The 18,240-nt window shown below is 39.5% G+C and overlaps 1 protein-coding gene across 1 annotated transcript in view; it reads left to right on the top strand.

Moving 5' to 3' along the window:
• Positions 1-18,240, top strand: part of LOC132105887 (membrane-associated guanylate kinase, WW and PDZ domain-containing protein 2-like) — a 219,299-nt gene that overhangs the window by 123,415 nt on the left and 77,644 nt on the right. Inside the window, exon 3 of the mRNA XM_059511367.1 lies at positions 16,289-16,408. Within this exon, the coding sequence (XP_059367350.1) occupies positions 16,289-16,408 (120 nt within the window). The remainder of the gene's footprint in view (positions 1-16,288; positions 16,409-18,240) is intronic.

Raw genomic sequence — 18,240 nt, 5'->3', positions numbered from 1 at the left:
ATTTGCTTTTCTTATTTAAAGTATGATTTATCAACAAATTAAGCTTTAGGACGATGTTGGTAAGCGATTTAATGGTCGTAGCGGATTCATTTTCTTTTCATTATGTTATTACATGCTTGAGTAGTCGACGGTATTGTGAGATATTCTAGTTGTCGTCATGAAGCAGTCTTTGTGCAGTCTTCAGTCAAACCTTGCCCTGCGAAGACATGGGTCGTGTGAGTGGAGACATTTCATTTGCCCCTATTTCCTGTGACCTGTCATTAGCATGCCCATCATAACTCTGAATGAGAGGCTATCACAGTGGAAAGACACCCAGCTCTGGGGTTTGTTGTCATTGTGTAGCTATTGATTGATAGATGATGAGAGATGATGTGAGTTTCAAACACTTGATGCCATCCTCTCAGCGGAGTTCGAATCTATGCTGTCAGATGTGTTTTTTAAACCGCTGTAGTTGAATCATGATTGCGGTGAACTGGTAATTGGTAGGTCAGTTAATGGATGAGATTGTCACCGCTAGGGCTGTCACGATAACAAATTTTGCTGGACGATAAATTGTCCAAGAAATTATCGCGATAAATGATAATATTGTCGTTCTAAGACCAGTTTCAACTAATATAATGATAATGGCATAATAACGCAGGAACACCTTTTCAAGGATCATGGCAGATTCAGAGCAAGAAATGCCAACATGTTGACTTCGTGTGGCTTAAAATTAGTTAATTTTGTATGTTATATTATGTTTATATGCCAGTTAGGGATATGCTCATATTGACCATTTCCCCGTTAACCAAAAGTAAACATTTTGACCGATGAAGGGGCCGTTCACATATCTGTCTTTTTTTTGTGCTCAAGTTCGTTATTTCAAATGCGGTATGCGCGTTCATATTGGAAGTGACGCGTTGAAAGGCGCTCGTTTTTTTCAGGCGTGTCCGCACCGCATCAAGTTATAAAACATCTCAGCTTCTCAGATTGACGCAAGCACACCAGGTCATGTGAAAAGAACCAACTCAATCAGCTTCCTTCGGGGTGAAACACTGCAGAGTTTTTTACTTTTCTTCGAAAATTAATATTATATTTTATATATTATATATTATATTTATTAATATAAAGCAGTAGTGCAAGTACAATGCAATATCACTTGAGATGCAAACATCCACAAGCAAATGAAAGGCACTTCCCAAAGCTGGCCACTCTAGTGAGACGTTATTCCCGGGACATCTGTGCCATCGGAGAGGGTGTTCTCTGCCGCGGGCTGACCATAGTCTGCGCTCCAGACAAACCCCACATCATGACACTTTACATTATCTAAATAAAAATGTAAAAAAGAAATTATCGCGGCCGGAAAAATTATCGAGCTCATTTTTTTTATCCTGCGATTAATTGATTTATCGATTATCGCGACAGGCCTAGTCACCGCTTCAAATCAGCCAGTATTTGGACTAACACAGGGTACAGGGATTTTCTATGCTGTTTGCTTTTGATGTTGTGTGTCTGGTACTTGGGTTTATGGGAAGCGGTGAGTAAAGGTCTTTAAAATTGTTGCTAAGATTTTGGAGGGTCAATGATAAATAAGAATGGCCGTTAAAATATTTTAAAGATCAACACGTGCCAAGTTCTTAAAGGTCCCATTTTTTGTGCTTTTCTGAAGCTTTGATTGTGTTTACAGTGTGCAATATAACATGTGTTCATGTTTCGCGTGTAAAAAAACACAGTATTTTTCACTAAATTCACCTGTTCATAATTCATCTGTATACCGCTGTTTTCACTGTCATAAAAACGGGCTGATGACTTCCTTGTTCTATGAAGTCCCTCCTTCAGAAATATGTAACGAGTTCTGATTGTGCCAGCGGTTCCTGTGTTGTGATTTGACAGCAGCTGAGCGCACGCGGCCCTCCTGGAAACGCAATTGGGCTAGTTTTGAGAAGCAAGTGGGCAGGATTTGTTTTGAAAACCTGGCAATGCTGATCTGAACGCACATGCTGGAGATGTATTTTTTGCACAGCCCTAACATCTAGTTAACAAAGCTAAACAGTGTTGCCCTTTGTGTAATAAGTTACAGAAACTGTTAAATGCACCAGCTTAAATAATAAAATACACTTACCGGTTGTGGTCCATAAACAATGCCTTCTCCAGACAAAGAGGGAACTGCTCCATCTTTCAAGAATAATCTTTTTGCGAATCCGGCATTAAACTGATTGAGATTGAGGAAGCTGTCCTCAGCTAAATGTGCTGCACATAGTTTACATGTGGATTATAATTTTCGGGAACTGAATTAAACATAAATTGTAACCATTGATCTCTAAGTACAGCGTCCCTGGGAAGCCCAAACAAAGGTAATTGGACTCCGAGATGAAAATAACAGCGTTTCGACGACATGGCGACAAACACAAATGCAACTCTTCCTCTTCTCCGTCGGAGCGCAACAAGACCACACCCCCTTTTTTGTGTATTCATGTGGGCGGAGGTTAGTCAAAAAACTGTTTTAGTGATGTCATTACTGCAGGAACTAAAGGGATGTAGTCCAAACTGGTCGTTCGTTGTAGGCGAATTCTGTTCTCGCTTGGCATTAAACTTTTAGCTTTAGAATTTTACAGATATTATTTATACTCTAACAACAACATTACACACTAACTAAAGTTTAAAACATGGGATCACGAAGAACGGGACCTTTAAATGTTCTAGTTTTCTGTAGTATTCTTATTGCATACACACACACACACACACACATATATACTGTACATACATGTACATACATAGGTCTGTCAGTTTAACATGTTAATTAGTTATGAAAAAATTAAGCGATTAAAATATTTTAATGCAGTTACTGTAACACAATGGCCCCATCCCCAGACCTGTACATCATCTTACATTTCATATAAATTGACTGTTGACAAATATGATTCAGGGCAACAACTCCATAAATGCAGGTATGCCCTAAAATTCAATTCTCATATTTCAAAACTAATTTTTATATCATTAGATAAGTGATATCACATGAGCAGGAAGAGCAGTAGGCTATTACATGAGTGCTGATTTTGTCCTGAATATGACAAATTAAATGTGATTTTTATGCTACAGTTCAGTAAATAAGAAGTTGATATTGTGTTATTTTTAAACACAATATCATGTGTTTTTGCTCAATTTTGCAGAAAACATATTACCTTTAAATCCATAGCAGAATTGTTGTGCATTTCCAAGAAACACAACAGTGTTTAAATTCTGAATGAATCCGCGTATTGGAACAAATCATGTGAAACAATGATTCAATTGCCTATTAATAAAAAGAGTCATTTACTTTATTCTTGAATTAATCAGCCATTATATATAATAATAATATTAAAAGCATTAACCCTCTGGAGTCTAAGGGTATTTTTGGGGCCTGGAGAAGTTTTGTCATGCCCTGACATTTGTGCTTTTTTCAGTTTCTTATAAATATCTAAATGGCTAAAGTCTAATCTCACTGTAATCAGCACAAACTTGGCTATAATAATATGTGAGCAGCATGTATGTACATGATAATTCTTTTGAGAAAAAAAATGTTATGCGTGGTTAGTGAAAAAATAAATGTTAAATCACTTGAATAAGGCAAAAAAAACACATAAAGGACAATGGTTCCTGGGACCTTTTGAGAACTGGAGCTTGTAGCGTAGAATTTTTCTTTCTAAATTAAATTAAATTCACAAGTTAATTTGTTTTTGAATAAATTGATAGATACTGAAAAAAAGAGTGTCATGTTATTGACACTGGAGTCTTTCAGGTGTTTACTGTTGTCACTCCTGCAGTGAGCTCCCTTAACATGCACAGTTTAGAAATACCCCAGTGCTTTCTCAGCTAGCAGAAATTAGCACAAACTCTGGAGCTCCTTGCTGGCTAATTACAACTCTGCTACAAATACATTAACACTTCAGTTTATAATTTTAACCCATTGCTTAATGTACATACACTTTGAACTGTTCTCATTGTATGCTTAGTGAGGGGGGAGTGTGTTGATTTCCTTGGGCTATTTAGGGATGCCTTAATATGCTCCTATGCTCCTTATTATACCTTTAACCCTGATTAGATACACCTGAACAAGGTAATCAAGATGTTTAGAGTGCTAAAGACTTCCAGGCATAGATATAATAAATATCTAGATGTTTCGTTGGCCATTTGTCCGCCATGTTTATCCAGGCAAGACTGCTTGAAAAACAAATTGAGGTTAATGTTGGAGCTACATTTTATTCTGCATAAAAACACAACAACGTTTACATTTTTCAACTAATTTCAGTGGCTTGTGATCTACATGGAGATAAAAATAACTCTGTCTTTAGTTATTTAGTTAGCCTTGGAAAATTATCAATTTTCATAAGAAGTTGTGAAAGCTCTTTTTTCGGTTAACAATTCTTACGTTAATGTAGTATTACTGTGATATATACATGCAAGTCATTTTAAGGTACATTAAATGAAATTACGTTTTTTCATTGCTTTTTCTGTCTTCAACCCCAACATTTAAGCTTTTTCTTGTGCCTCAGTTCGGAACACAGCTCATTCCCTTGGGAATACTGTGTTTTTCATTTCTAGGCTATTTAAATTTTTTGTGTAAATGCACAGTACATGATCAGCATTAAACAGCCTGTGTAAATAATTTTAAATGCAGTCTATATTATTGTGATTGAAGAAACTGGTTATATTTGAATATTTGACAAAATCGACAGAACATTTAATAAAGTAATTATATTACATAGTATTTTTATAAAAATTGCCCTTACAAAGGTAAACAATGCTCCTGGAACTCTATTCTGGGGGCTTGCCCCGCAATGGAAAAGTTCATTTCTGACCCTGGCACAGATGAGAGAGAGAGCAAGCATGGTTTGAAAGGTTCCATAGAATCCATTGATACAATATTTTTAATTGTTCTGAACAATGAATTTGTCTGTAGTCTGGATGTTTGCACACGATTTTTGATTTTTGATTTATCGATCCCTTTTTCAGAAGCAATCTTTGCACAACTCCAGCACTGAACTGACCCTCATTTGTTTGTCATTCGAGGCAGTTGAGTTCGGTGAAAAATGTGAGCACAAGGTATAGGACTTTTTTTCAGGACATTTTCATCAAAAATTAGATGTAACCACCGTGTCAGTGGTCTATGGAGACTCCTATGTTCACTGGTGCATCCCAACACATAACACTTTTAATGGTTCTTTTTGCATTCTATGGCATCTTTGAATATGAAAATATGATCAGGGTCGTTATGACCATTCATTCAGTCCCGATTTGAGAGTTATGGAGAGTTGTCCAGAGCAATATGGCAGTGATGTTGATGTGCAGTCGAGCGGCCAATGAGGCGTCTAGGTATATAGATGCATCTCAAAAAATTTGAATATCATGGAAAAGTTCTTTAATTTTGTAATTTATTTTAAAAAAGCTAACTTTCTTGTATTCTAGATTCATTTCACACAAACTGAAATATTTAAAGAGTTTTTGTTTTAATTCTGATGGTTATGACTTAGATCTTAGGAAAATTCAATGTCAATTTTTTTTTTCTCAAAGATCAATCAAAAAACGATTTACAAAACAGAAATGCTCAAGATCTCCAAAGCAGGTTTAATTGTGTACTCATAATTAATCTTCCCAAGGCTATGCTCATCCCTGTTGCTTGTGCACCTTTTCCTACCACACTTTTTCCTTCCAGTCAACATTCTATGAATATATTTTGATACAGCACTCTGTAAACAGCCAGCCTTTTCAGCAGTGACTTTCTGTGACTTACCCTCCTTGTGGAGGGTGTTGATGATTGTCTTCTGGACAACTGTCAAGTCAGTAGTCTTTCCCATAATTGTGGATGCATGTTCTAAACTAGCCCAAGAGGTACCCAGTATTTATACTCAAAACTAATCAAGCTCAAATTGGAATATTCTATTTTTCTAAGTCATAACCATCATAAAAAAATAAATAAAAAAAAACTATTGAAATATTTCAGTTTGTGTGCAATGGAACTAGAATATAAGAAAGTTTTTTAATTAAATTACAAAAAAATAAAGACCTTTTGTTACGGTTGCTGGGAGAAAAAAGGGACCCAAGAGCAGATTCGCAGTTTGCCAAATTTATTAAACAAAAACAGGCAATAGTCCAAAACAAAGACAATAGTCCAAAACAAACGCTGGCAATCAGCAACCAGGTAAGGAATCCAAAACTAAATTGTGTACGGGAACTGGGTACACCAAAAAGACAAAAAAACAAGATTAAATAAACAAACAAGGCATGAAAATTAGGCACAACTAGAGCAAGATAGTTTTAAGGGCAGTAGTGAAACGGATGGTAGCCAAGACACACTGACAGAGAAGCACAGAAAGAGAGAAGCATAAGTATAGAAGACAATCAATGTGAAATTGAGAGACAGGTGTGTGTGAGCTGGAACACTAATTAGGATAAGGTGCAGCTGTGAAGGCAGAGTGAGTGGAATTAACCACTTAAGACATAACACAACAGAAGGCCTGATGATCAAACCAGTGTCCTGACACCTTTTCCATGATATTCTAATTTTTTGAGATGCACCTGTATTCCCCTGTTCCACTTTAAACTATATTTTGTATTCTAGTCTTATAACAATAATAAATTGGATGCCAACTAAAGTTATAGTTGTGCTATAAGACTTGACTTGGACATGAAGTCTAATCATACACTACTACTGTATTTAAATATATTTTTTAAATCGTGTAACATTTTGTGTTTAATGTTTTAAAATGTAATTATTATTGAAAATATATTAAGAAGCTTGTAATATATTTAGTCTTTTTGAAACATAAATTTTGATACATTTTTCCATAATTGCTGATTAACAAAAAGCTTAATGAAGAAAGTTTATTTGAAATAGAAATCTCATTATACATGTCTTTATTGTCACTGTGTCCTTGGTGAATAGAATTATTTCTTCTTCTTTTGAGAGGGTTTAATAGAGTGATTAGAATGATTTCTGAAAATTCAGCTTTGCCATCACAGGAATAAATCACATTTTAAAATATTTTAAAACAGAGAACAATTCTTTTAAATTTGAAAAATATTTCACAATATTAAAGTTTTGCTGTATTTTTTATATAAAACAAACAGCATTTGTGAGCATGAGACGTCTTTTGAAAACATTAAAAGTAACTAAATATTACAAACGTTTTGGTTCATGGAAATTTGTCAACAAAATAACAAGTTTTTATGGAAAACACCATTTTTCCAGGCTTGTATGTTTCATTTTGTATGAATAGGGTTGTGTCATTATTTTCACCTTAAACCCTTATGTAACCCTTTTTCACCATAGGCTCGTAATGAGGAAAGTACGTTATACAGCAACGTATAAAGTATTAAACCCTCTTAACCCTGATGCTTGGTAAAATGGTGAAAGAGACATTCCATTGTATAACAACCCTGTCTAAGAACATTATGATTCTCACTATCTCTCTGCTGATCAATGGGTACCTGAAAGGATATTCTTGATTTTAAAACATAAACTATTACTACACAAAAACACTGAGCTACACAAATACAATGGCTGGTGAAAGAATAAACAACAAGAACGCTATAGCTCAATTTCCTCCTTTTGTATTTTGCAAAGTTCACATAACAGTTGAACAGTAAAGAGCAAATATGAACATAAAACCCAGTTTGAAGAAGAAACAAATAAAAAAATAAAACCCCAGGGAATAAAGTCAATAGTCTGTGATAACCTGAGTGCACTCTTATTTTTCAGTTCTTTTAGCAGGCCTGCATTAAGTTAGTTCGTTGGCGCGCTTAATGTTGGAGCTCATAAAGTGAGGAAAGCAACAATACCTCCTTGCGTGAAGTGAAAAGCTCAGATCCTACCGCGTCTGTAACTCTCTCTCTCTCTTGTCAGACGAATTCCCAGTTGCAAGCGGCACCGCGAGGGATAATCAGCGTCGTCCGTCCAGCATCGACAGTCAAACAGTCCCCAATGACGAAACCGTCCGCGTCCGCCATCGAATCTCTTCCCGATATCGTCTCCTCTCGTCCAGCAGGCAAACGATGTGTATGCAGTCACTCCCGCGACTGTGTGACAGTAACGTTACTCCAGTGGTATTTCACTTTCCCTCAGTCACAAACTCCTACGCAGAGAGCGCATTTTCTGATAAAACAACTTATAGTCCAACTTAAAGCGTTAAGCCAACAAACTCGGTGTTAACAGCAGACTAGCCCTCGTGCTCAGTCTCGTGCTCAGTTTCGTTTTTCTTTTTTTTTTTCCCCCCCTTCCTGTTTCCGTTCTCGTCCTTCCCTCTCGCGGGATTTCACAAAGTTCAACAGCATACTTTATTAATCACTAAATCTCTAAAATTAACAGATTGATTAGTGAGCTTTTCTCATGTGATGAACCATCCTTAAAACACTTTGAAGAAACACAACTTAACTGTTAAATTGCCAGGCATATCTGAACAGCAAAGAAATAATTAAAGGATAAATCTTCTTGCATATGCATTAAACACTATCAAACAAAATACAATAACCCACATATTTCAGAAATAAACAAAATAACAGAAGGACTGATATTGATCAGGTCATTACACTCTCCCCCCACCAATATAAGACATGCCCTCATGACTTGGTGCTTTAGAAATGTAAACACAACACAACATATTAGTGAGTATAACCTTAAGTGACTTACACCTAAAAGATCACTGGGCACTTATCCACTTATAAAGGCAAGAAACATATCTCGTAATAGGAGCTTTTATAAGACTTGGATGTCCTAATGTGTCATATGTTAATATGGATGGAGCTCTTCTGACTCTCTGAGTTCTGCTTGTCAGAGTTTCAGGCTTTGTACCATCTGATAACATTTGAGTTTCCTCATTAACAACTTCTTTTCTTTGAGTCTTTTCTCTTATTTCACCTGTTTCATGTGTCCCCGTTTCTCGACTTGTCATCTCAACAGACTCTGGTTGAGACCCTTCTTTGTCTGTTACTGTTCCCTCTGTAACCTCTTGAATTTCTTCTGGCTGTGTCACCTCTTGACGCTCAGTCACTTCATCCCACACCATATCCAGGTCCAAGCTAAATGGTTCTGACATTTCTTTTTCTACTCCAGTCCTGTTAGCTTGGGCAGATAAGTCATAGCACATCTCACTTTCTTCATCCTCAGAATCTGTGTACTCTTTCCCATGACAATTATCTGGTTTTTCTTCTTTATCTTTGTTCTCTGATGTCTCTGATGAAACCTTGCCTCTCTCTGACACACGGTTACGAAGTTTATGAAGTCTCTTTCGTTTCTTTCGAAGGACTCTCACACCAGGTACAGGGTCAACATCAGGTGTCGGATCCAGGCATACATTTTGTCCAAGAGGCAGGATGTGATTTCGGTGGAGAATTTTGATAGGTCCATTTCCATCTTCTGGTTTCAACCGAAACACTGGTAAGTTTGGCATCTGACTGTCCACCACATAAGGATTTGAAGCCCAGCGGTCTGCTAACTTATGCTTCCCCTGCAACCCTAGGTTCCTTATCAAGACTCTGTCTCCAGACAACAGCTGTGAACACCGAATCTTCTGGTCATACCTCCGTTTATTTCCTTTGTTCTGCTTGGCCGCAATGGACTCAGCAAGTTCATAGGCAGCTTTTAACTCCTTTCTCATGTCAGTTACATACTTTAGGTAAGTTTCCTGCCGTGTGTCATCGCTGGATGTCCCAAAACACAAATCCACTGGGAGCCTTGCCTCACGCCCGAACATAAGGTAATAGGGCGAAAACCCAGTAGCCTCATTCGAAGTGCAGTTGTAGGCATGGACAAGGTGTCCAATGTGCTGACTCCATTTCCTCTTACTGCTTGGCTCCAGAGTCCCGAGCATGTTTAACAAAGTCCTATTAAACCTCTCAGGCTGGGGGTCTCCTTGAGGATGGTAGGGCGTGGTTCTTGATTTTTCAATCCCAAGTGTGCCAAGTACTTCATGTACAAGTCGACTCTCAAAATCTCTCCCTTGATCACTGTGCATCCTCTTTGGCAATCCGTAATGGACAAAGTACTTCTCTATCAACACCTTCGCCACCGTAGAGGCTTTCTGGTCTCTCGTTGGAAAAGCTTGGGCGTAGCGGGTGTAGTGATCAGTAATAACCAGAACATTTTCTGTATTGCTTGAATCGGGTTCAATGGACAAGAAGTCCATACAGACAAGGTCCAGTGGTCCATCACTTTGCAAATGAGACAGCGGAGCAGCTTTCTTGGGTAGCGTCTTCCTCTTTATGCAACGGATACAGGACTTGCAATAGTCTTCCACATCCGACTTCATCCGTGGCCAGTAGAATCTATCTTTAATTAGGCCGTAGGTTTTGTCAAGGCCTAAATGACCACAGTCATCATGCAGTGATGTTGTTACCATCTTCCTATACTTTTCTGGCAAAACTAGCTGAGAGCGAGGGGATTTCCCAGGAGGACTTGTGACTCGATACATGACTCCTTTCCGTATCTTTAACCGATCCCATTCTCTCAACAACAGAGAGCAGGTTGGATGCTTCGTCTTGTCAACTCGTGTCAAATCTCCTTTGTTGAGAGCTGACCATATCTCGCCAATGCCAGGACATTCTTGCTGAGCATTTGACAGCTCAGTAGAACTCAGAATGGGCATCTCCTTTGCACTCAAGGTAGACATATTACAGTAGGCTTGCGGGATAGCATGTGAAGAGGGTCCCAATTGGTCAATTGCCCTACTAGAACATGGATTTCTACGTTTATTCACTTCAGCCATCTGACACATGGCTCTCACACCGGCTGCAGATATGTCTTTCCGTTCTGGTACTTGAGTGAGCGTAGGATGTGGCCGACGAGACAGAGCATCTGCATCAATGTTTTGAACTCCTGACCTGTACTTGAGACTGAAGTCATACGTGGACAATGCCGCAAGCCAACGGTGACCTGTGGCATCCAGCTTGGCCGACGTCAGCACATAGGTCAACGGGTTGTTGTCTGTTCTCACTTCAAACTTTGTCCCATACAGATAATCGTGCAATTTGTCCACTACCGCCCACTTCAAAGCCAGAAATTCTAATTTATGAGCAGGGTAATGTCGCTCAGATGGGGTTAGGCTTCTACTGACGAAAGCGACGGGTCTTAACCCTTCACCTTGATCCTGGTATAACACGCCACCTAGCCCTTCTTGGCTGGCGTCCACATGTAACACATAGGGAAGCTGAGGGTTTGCAAAAGCTAACACCGGGGCTTGAGTAAGTCTATGCTTCAACTCTACAAAGGCTGTCTCACACTTCTCATCCCACCTACTACCAAAAGGCTCTGATGGGTTCAGGTAGAGGTTATCCTTTTTTCCTTTGGATTTCTTGGCAACTGGTGGGTAACCGGACAACAGTTGGTTCAACGGATAGGCAACTTTGGAGTAATCTTTCACAAAGCGTCTATAGTATCCACAGAAGCCAAGAAATGATCGCAAAGCAGTCACAGTGTTTGGTCGGGGCCATGTGGTTACTGCTTCAGTCTTCTCTGGATCGGTAGACACTCCGTCTTGAGATATAATGTGCCCCACGTAAGTCACTGATGGTTGACAAAACTGGCATTTATCCAGTGACAACTTGAGACCCTCATCCTTCAAGCGGTCCAGCACCTTTAACAACCTATGCTCATGTTCTTCGAGTGTTGCTCCAAACACGATGAGATCATCCAAATATACCAAGACTTCAAGCAAGTTCATATCCCCAACAGTTTGTTCCATGATTCGTTGAAAGGTTGCTGGAGCCCCTGACACTCCTTGTGGCATCCTTTCAAATTGATAGAAACCCGCTGGGCAGATGAAGGCTGTCTTCTCTTTATCAGAGTCACTCATAGGCACCTGATAATATCCACTCCGGAGGTCTAACACACTAAACCACTTGCTTCCGTTGAGGCAGACCAATGCGTCTTCGATCCTCGGTACTGTGTACTGATCTGGAACAGTGCGTCGATTTAGGGTCCTGAAGTCCACACACATCCTTATTTTACCTGTCTTCTTTCTCACCACCACTATAGGTGAGGCATACGGACTTCTTGTTTCGGTGATGATCCCAGCATCTTTAAGCTGTGACAGATGTTGTCTCAATGCCTCTAGATCAGCAGGCGCCAGTCGGCGAGATCTCTCTCGAAAAGGTTTGTCCTCAGTGGTTTTGATAGCGTGATGTGCACTTTTACAGCAACCAACATCAAACTCATGGGTAGAGAAAACCTCATGTCGTTCCATCATTTTGCCCACCAATCTCTCCTTCCACTCCTCAGGGACTGGTGAATCTCCGAAGTTAAAGGAAGATGGGGTCAATTTTCCTGCTGACTCAGTGTTAGGCTTTTGGCTTACAGAAGACGAGGACACCACATCTACTGGAAACAGGTGAGCAACTGGCATTCCTCGGGTCAGTGTAACTTCTTTTTTCGATACATTCCTGACCAGCACAGTGATTTTCTTTGACATTACAACAGTGGGTACTTGCAACTCTGGTCTGACCAAAAACTCTCCTGAAAACCTTGGATCATCGCCGGGTTCTTCAGGTGAGTCCACCAGAATGGCTTGAGCACGTGGAATCCCTTGAAACTTTGGCACACCTGTCACTCGAGCTACCCCTCCAGGGCGCACAGTAATGGGTTTACTTTGTGTGAACCACACAGTTCCCCTCTTGTGGTTGTCATCATCATCAGGTAAGCATTCTAACAGCTGTTCAAAAGCCCTTTTGAAAACGGGATGAATGTGCATGCTACCGACAAAATTCTCTCCTATTCTCTCTTTACAGCTCTTCAGTAGTCGTCTCACTGTGGGTGTATTTGTGCCAACAAGTATGAACGCTTCACCTCTCACAACTGGGTCAGGACACACCAACACAAGGGCATCAATAGTCTCAGTAACTCCAATGTCAGCTTCCAAAAACTCCAGCTTAAGTGACAAATAGCCATCATATGGGTAATCAGCAGGACTGAGGCCCCATATCTGCAAGGCACTGATAGGTGTCAATGGCAGGTGTGTCAAGTATCTGTCGTAGAAGGATCTGTACAGCAAAGTCACTTGAGAACCAGTATCGAGTATAGCTTTAGCATAGATTCCTTCAATCTGCACTGGCACAGCAGAACTTGGCCCCACTAAGCCCTCAGGTATAGTGTCTTTCACTTTCTCATCTGGTTTAATGCACTTGGTGGAACGCGTTTTCACCACAGGGAAGCCAGGTCGTTCCTTTACTGGTTCCCGCGGTAGTTTCCCGACTTCTTTGTCAGTTTGATGAGGCGCTTGTTGACCCTCTTGAGATTTTCTTCACCATCACATTCCCTTTTGAAATGTCCATCCTCCCCACATCTATAGCAAAATATCCCTGGTCTATCTTCCTCAGTGCCAGCTCTTTGCGGGGTTTCACTCCTCCTGTATCTAGCCTTGGCAGGGATTTCAAATTGTGGACCTTGGGTGTCTGGTGGGGATGTTACTGTAGCAGCTTTGAGGCTAACCATTTCTGCTTTCATAACAGTAATGTCTCTTCTGAGTTGTTCCACTTCAGGATCCACTTTAGGTTCTGGAGTGGACCTGGGGACAGGAGTAACAGTCATTGATGTCACTGGGCTTTTGACATCATTCCTACTTTGAAGCATGTCCTCTTCCTCTCTGACCTCTTTCAATAAGTCACTGAAGGTAGGTGGTTCACGCAGCTTATGTGTCATGCGAATGCGAAGGGCAATCATGTCTTGTGGCAAAGCACCTCTCACAATCTGCTCAATGCGAAGTCGATTCATTTCCAACCTCTGCACCCCTCCTTTCCTGAAAACACAGTGTAACAGTTTATCTAGCCTCATCAAATAGGCGGACAGCTTCTCACCTTCACATTGAAGTGTTTGACGGAATCTAATAAGAAGATCAGATGGACTTTCAGTTGTTCCAAAAGCTGTCTCCAGAGCTTGCATGTAGTCATATGAAGTAGCAGAAGGGTTCTGTGCTCTTAGAAACCTCACTATGTCAGCAGCTGGACCTTTAAGACTTTCCACTACCCTCTGTTTTTTCACATTGTCACTGCATTGCCATTCCTCCAACAAATGCATAGTCTGCTCTGCCCAAGCGTCATATTCTTCTTCCCCACTGGGGGTGGGTCTCACACCAGAAAACATGCGGAGCTTCCTGTAACTTTGAGTATCAGTAGGTGCAGTGTTACATTTGTCCACCAGGGAACTTATGGCATTGATCAGGGCAGCGTTCATGTCAAGAGGCGAAGGGTTAAGCAAGCCTTTAACATCAGTAATAGTCTTTCCTTCATGCCTCAAAAAGGACAACAGCTTGGCTTCAAAACCTTCACCTTCCGCGAGAACAGGGAACACATGAACAGGCCAGGGACCAGCTTTTCCAGGGAGCCCAACACAATCAGGTATAGTCTGCTTAGTAAGATCAGTGGATGTCTGAATCAGCACAAACTGGGTTTTGGAAGCTACATCTAGACAGCGATCCACTATTTTAGCAATTCCAAAAGCTTTAACAAGACTCAAAGCTTGAAGCAGAACATCATCTGTGACATTGGCATCAAAACCACTTAACACTACTGCATTCTCACGAGCTATTTGCTTCCTTTTACACCAAGCTTCAATCTCATCAACATCCATTTTGTGTGCTTAGAATAGATAAGTGAGAAAGCAGGGGAAAAAATAGTGAATTAAACTTTAGCGGAACAGACCACTAAAATATTCAGAATGAGATCGCAATAGCAGGTTGAAATCTGCACTAAGGGATATTACAAATCTACAAACATCCCGGACGAGCCCCCAAAAATGTAACCCTTTTTCACCATAGGCTCGTAATGAGGAAAGTACGTTATACAGCAACGTATAAAGTATTAAACCCTCTTAACCCTGATGCTTGGTAAAATGGTGAAAGAGACATTCCATTGTATAACAACCCTGTCTAAGAACATTATGATTCTCACTATCTCTCTGCTGATCAATGGGTACCTGAAAGGATATTCTTGATTTTAAAACATAAACTATTACTACACAAAAACACTGAGCTACACAAATACAATGGCTGGTGAAAGAATAAACAACAAGAACGCTATAGCTCAATTTCCTCCTTTTGTATTTTGCAAAGTTCACATAACAGTTGAACAGTAAAGAGCAAATATGAACATAAAACCCAGTTTGAAGAAGAAACAAATAAAAAAATAAAACCCCAGGGAATAAAGTCAATAGTCTGTGATAACCTGAGTGCACTCTTATTTTTCAGTTCTTTTAGCAGGCCTGCATTAAGTTAGTTCGTTGGCGCGCTTAATGTTGGAGCTCATAAAGTGAGGAAAGCAACAATACCTCCTTGCGTGAAGTGAAAAGCTCAGATCCTACCGCGTCTGTAACTCTCTCTCTCTCTTGTCAGACGAATTCCCAGTTGCAAGCGGCACCGCGAGGGATAATCAGCGTCGTCCGTCCAGCATCGACAGTCAAACAGTCCCCAATGACGAAACCGTCCGCGTCCGCCATCGAATCTCTTCCCGATATCGTCTCCTCTCGTCCAGCAGGCAAACGATGTGTATGCAGTCACTCCCGCGACTGTGTGACAGTAACGTTACTCCAGTGGTATTTCACTTTCCCTCAGTCACAAACTCCTACGCAGAGAGCGCATTTTCTGATAAAACAACTTATAGTCCAACTTAAAGCGTTAAGCCAACAAACTCGGTGTTAACAGCAGACTAGCCCTCGTGCTCAGTCTCGTGCTCAGTTTCGTTTTTCTTTTTTTTTTTTCCCCCCCTTCCTGTTTCCGTTCTCGTCCTTCCCTCTCGCGGGATTTCACAAAGTTCAACAGCATACTTTATTAATCACTAAATCTCTAAAATTAACAGATTGATTAGTGAGCTTTTCTCATGTGATGAACCATCCTTAAAACACTTTGAAGAAACACAACTTAACTGTTAAATTGCCAGGCATATCTGAACAGCAAAGAAATAATTAAAGGATAAATCTTCTTGCATATGCATTAAACACTATCAAACAAAATACAATAACCCACATATTTCAGAAATAAACAAAATAACAGAAGGACTGATATTGATCAGGTCATTACACTTAAAACCTGACATTTTGTTTTCCTTCCTTCCTCGTTCTCTTTTCTGTGTCTGACAGACTGTCAGACAGCATATGTGGCACTCTGTGTAAAAATGAAGTGAACCAGTTACCCAAGCAACTGTTCTGTTTGGCTCATGTTGAGCTTTGCTATAAAACCCTTTTTTGTTGTAGTTGTTGGATGAACTTTCTAGCTGCTGATTAAGCCCATGGCACAAACCCTTAGAAGACCTGTTGACCTGAACTAAATCCCGCCTTTCTCTTTCTCTGTAGGTACAACCAGGCAGCCTAAAGAAGGAGAGGTTCCAGGAGTGGACTACAATTTTGTGACTGTTGAGCGGTTTGTGGAATTGGAAAGAAGTGGAGCTTTGCTGGAAAGTGGAACTTATGAAGGTAAATTGATCAAGTTGCACAACCAAGTTTTTTCCCAATATCATATTGCTATGGATTATGGACTTGTCTTAAACTAACTAACCATCCAATTTTGGGCCAGATTTATTAACAGATTACATTAGTGCAAACCATCTTTTAAAATGATTGGCTATTATTTACCTCCTTGAACTGTCTGACTTGCTCTCACTCCCCAGTCATAAGGCGTCTTTTGCCGTTTGCTTACAAATTTGTTCTTCAGAGCATTTTGTTAGCTTATGTAATTTATTACATTTATTAATTAGACATAGTGGTGTCCCCAGTGGCTACAAGTTGTATAGCCATTTTTATTTTGTGCCATTTTACATTTTTGTAAGCTTTTTGTTTTCTTTTTGCGAAAATCTGATTTGAGACCCTAGTAGAGAACAGACCTTGGGAAAGTATCTGATTGGCGGTAACTCTAGTTAATTCGCAGCATGAAATCAAAATACCCTAAAGGGAATCTGATTCTCTGGAGTCTTGTGAGCTTAGCCTTTCTTTACTTCAAAAGTCCAAGAACTCCATCCCTTGAATAAATATTACTCTCCTCCTCCCTCTTTCGGTCCATTTCTACTTTTTCTCTCCAATCTGACTCTTTAAACTACTGAAAGCAGTCTCCATATGTGAAATAAATCAGCTCTTCTCTTCTGCTCGTGTTAATTCTTCCTCAGTGTTCTTTAAATGAATTTTGATTTCCAATATGTTTTAAAGAATGTGACTAGCAAAGTAAAGAGGTCTTTCTCAGCTCAACATTAATAATGTAACATCGGGTATATAAGTGAAGTTTTGATGGGTTTACAAAGGATTTTTAAATCTAATATATAAAATAGTCTTTCATTCCCTAGATACAAAAATGTACTGACACACTGATTAAGAGAGATCCTGGGAACTTCATTTTTCAAACAATCTTGAGCATTCCTATCCTACCACAGTTTTATTTCCACTGCATCAGATTATGTGTTGAGTTTATTAGCATTCTGTTACAATATAATGTAGGTGTTATTTGTCAAATCTACGTTTTTAATAACTCTAAATATATCTGAAATATATTATATTGAAATCACGATTTATTGTAGTAAAATGTAACGATATTACTGTTTACTGTATTTTAGAATTAGAGACTTCTTTATAAAAAAAATACATATAGAAGAAACACTGTATCTGTATTATACAGAAATACAAATCTCAACAGTGTGATGTTTATTATTCTACTGTTATTGTTTTTAAATCCATATTTATGAGTTACAGCTGTTGCGCGCTGCAGCATCATGTCAGGTAGTGACCCAGGGAGAATTGAAGGCATACTCAACCAGATGCCCTGCTCTCCTCTAGAGCCTGTTCATCCCAGGGGAGTCATGACACTTTCACTGAGTCTGTAAACATAGAGCAGCACTCGGTCCTTTGAGCAACAGTTTGTGTGTGGTGTTGTACAGGTGTCGGAGTCCTGGCTGAATGGACTTTTGAGTTTTGTTGGTTTGTTGGAGACAAGATTTCCAGTGACTGAGCAATGGGAACACCACACTCAGAGTAGTACAATATTATGAACACTTCAAGGTTACCTTGTCATCTGACTAGTCATCTAAGTACATACCAGACTTATTTTCCAAATATCTATATATTCATATTTTTATATAAAGCTTATTACTACTATGCGTGTAGATTAGGGTATTGATGGTTTAAGGACATGTCCATATTATATAAAAATTAGCTTTTGTATATGTAGACCTGTATATATATATATATATATATATATATACTTCCTTACTATTGTTAAAAGTTTGCCATACTAAGTAACTAAGACCGGCCCCACTTAGTTA

Source organism: Carassius carassius, chromosome 26 (assembly GCF_963082965.1).
Source record: "Carassius carassius chromosome 26, fCarCar2.1, whole genome shotgun sequence".
Taxonomy (NCBI): domain Eukaryota; kingdom Metazoa; phylum Chordata; class Actinopteri; order Cypriniformes; family Cyprinidae; genus Carassius; species Carassius carassius.
Note: the sequence above shows the minus strand (reverse complement) of the source record. Positions and strands in the feature narration are given on the sequence as shown.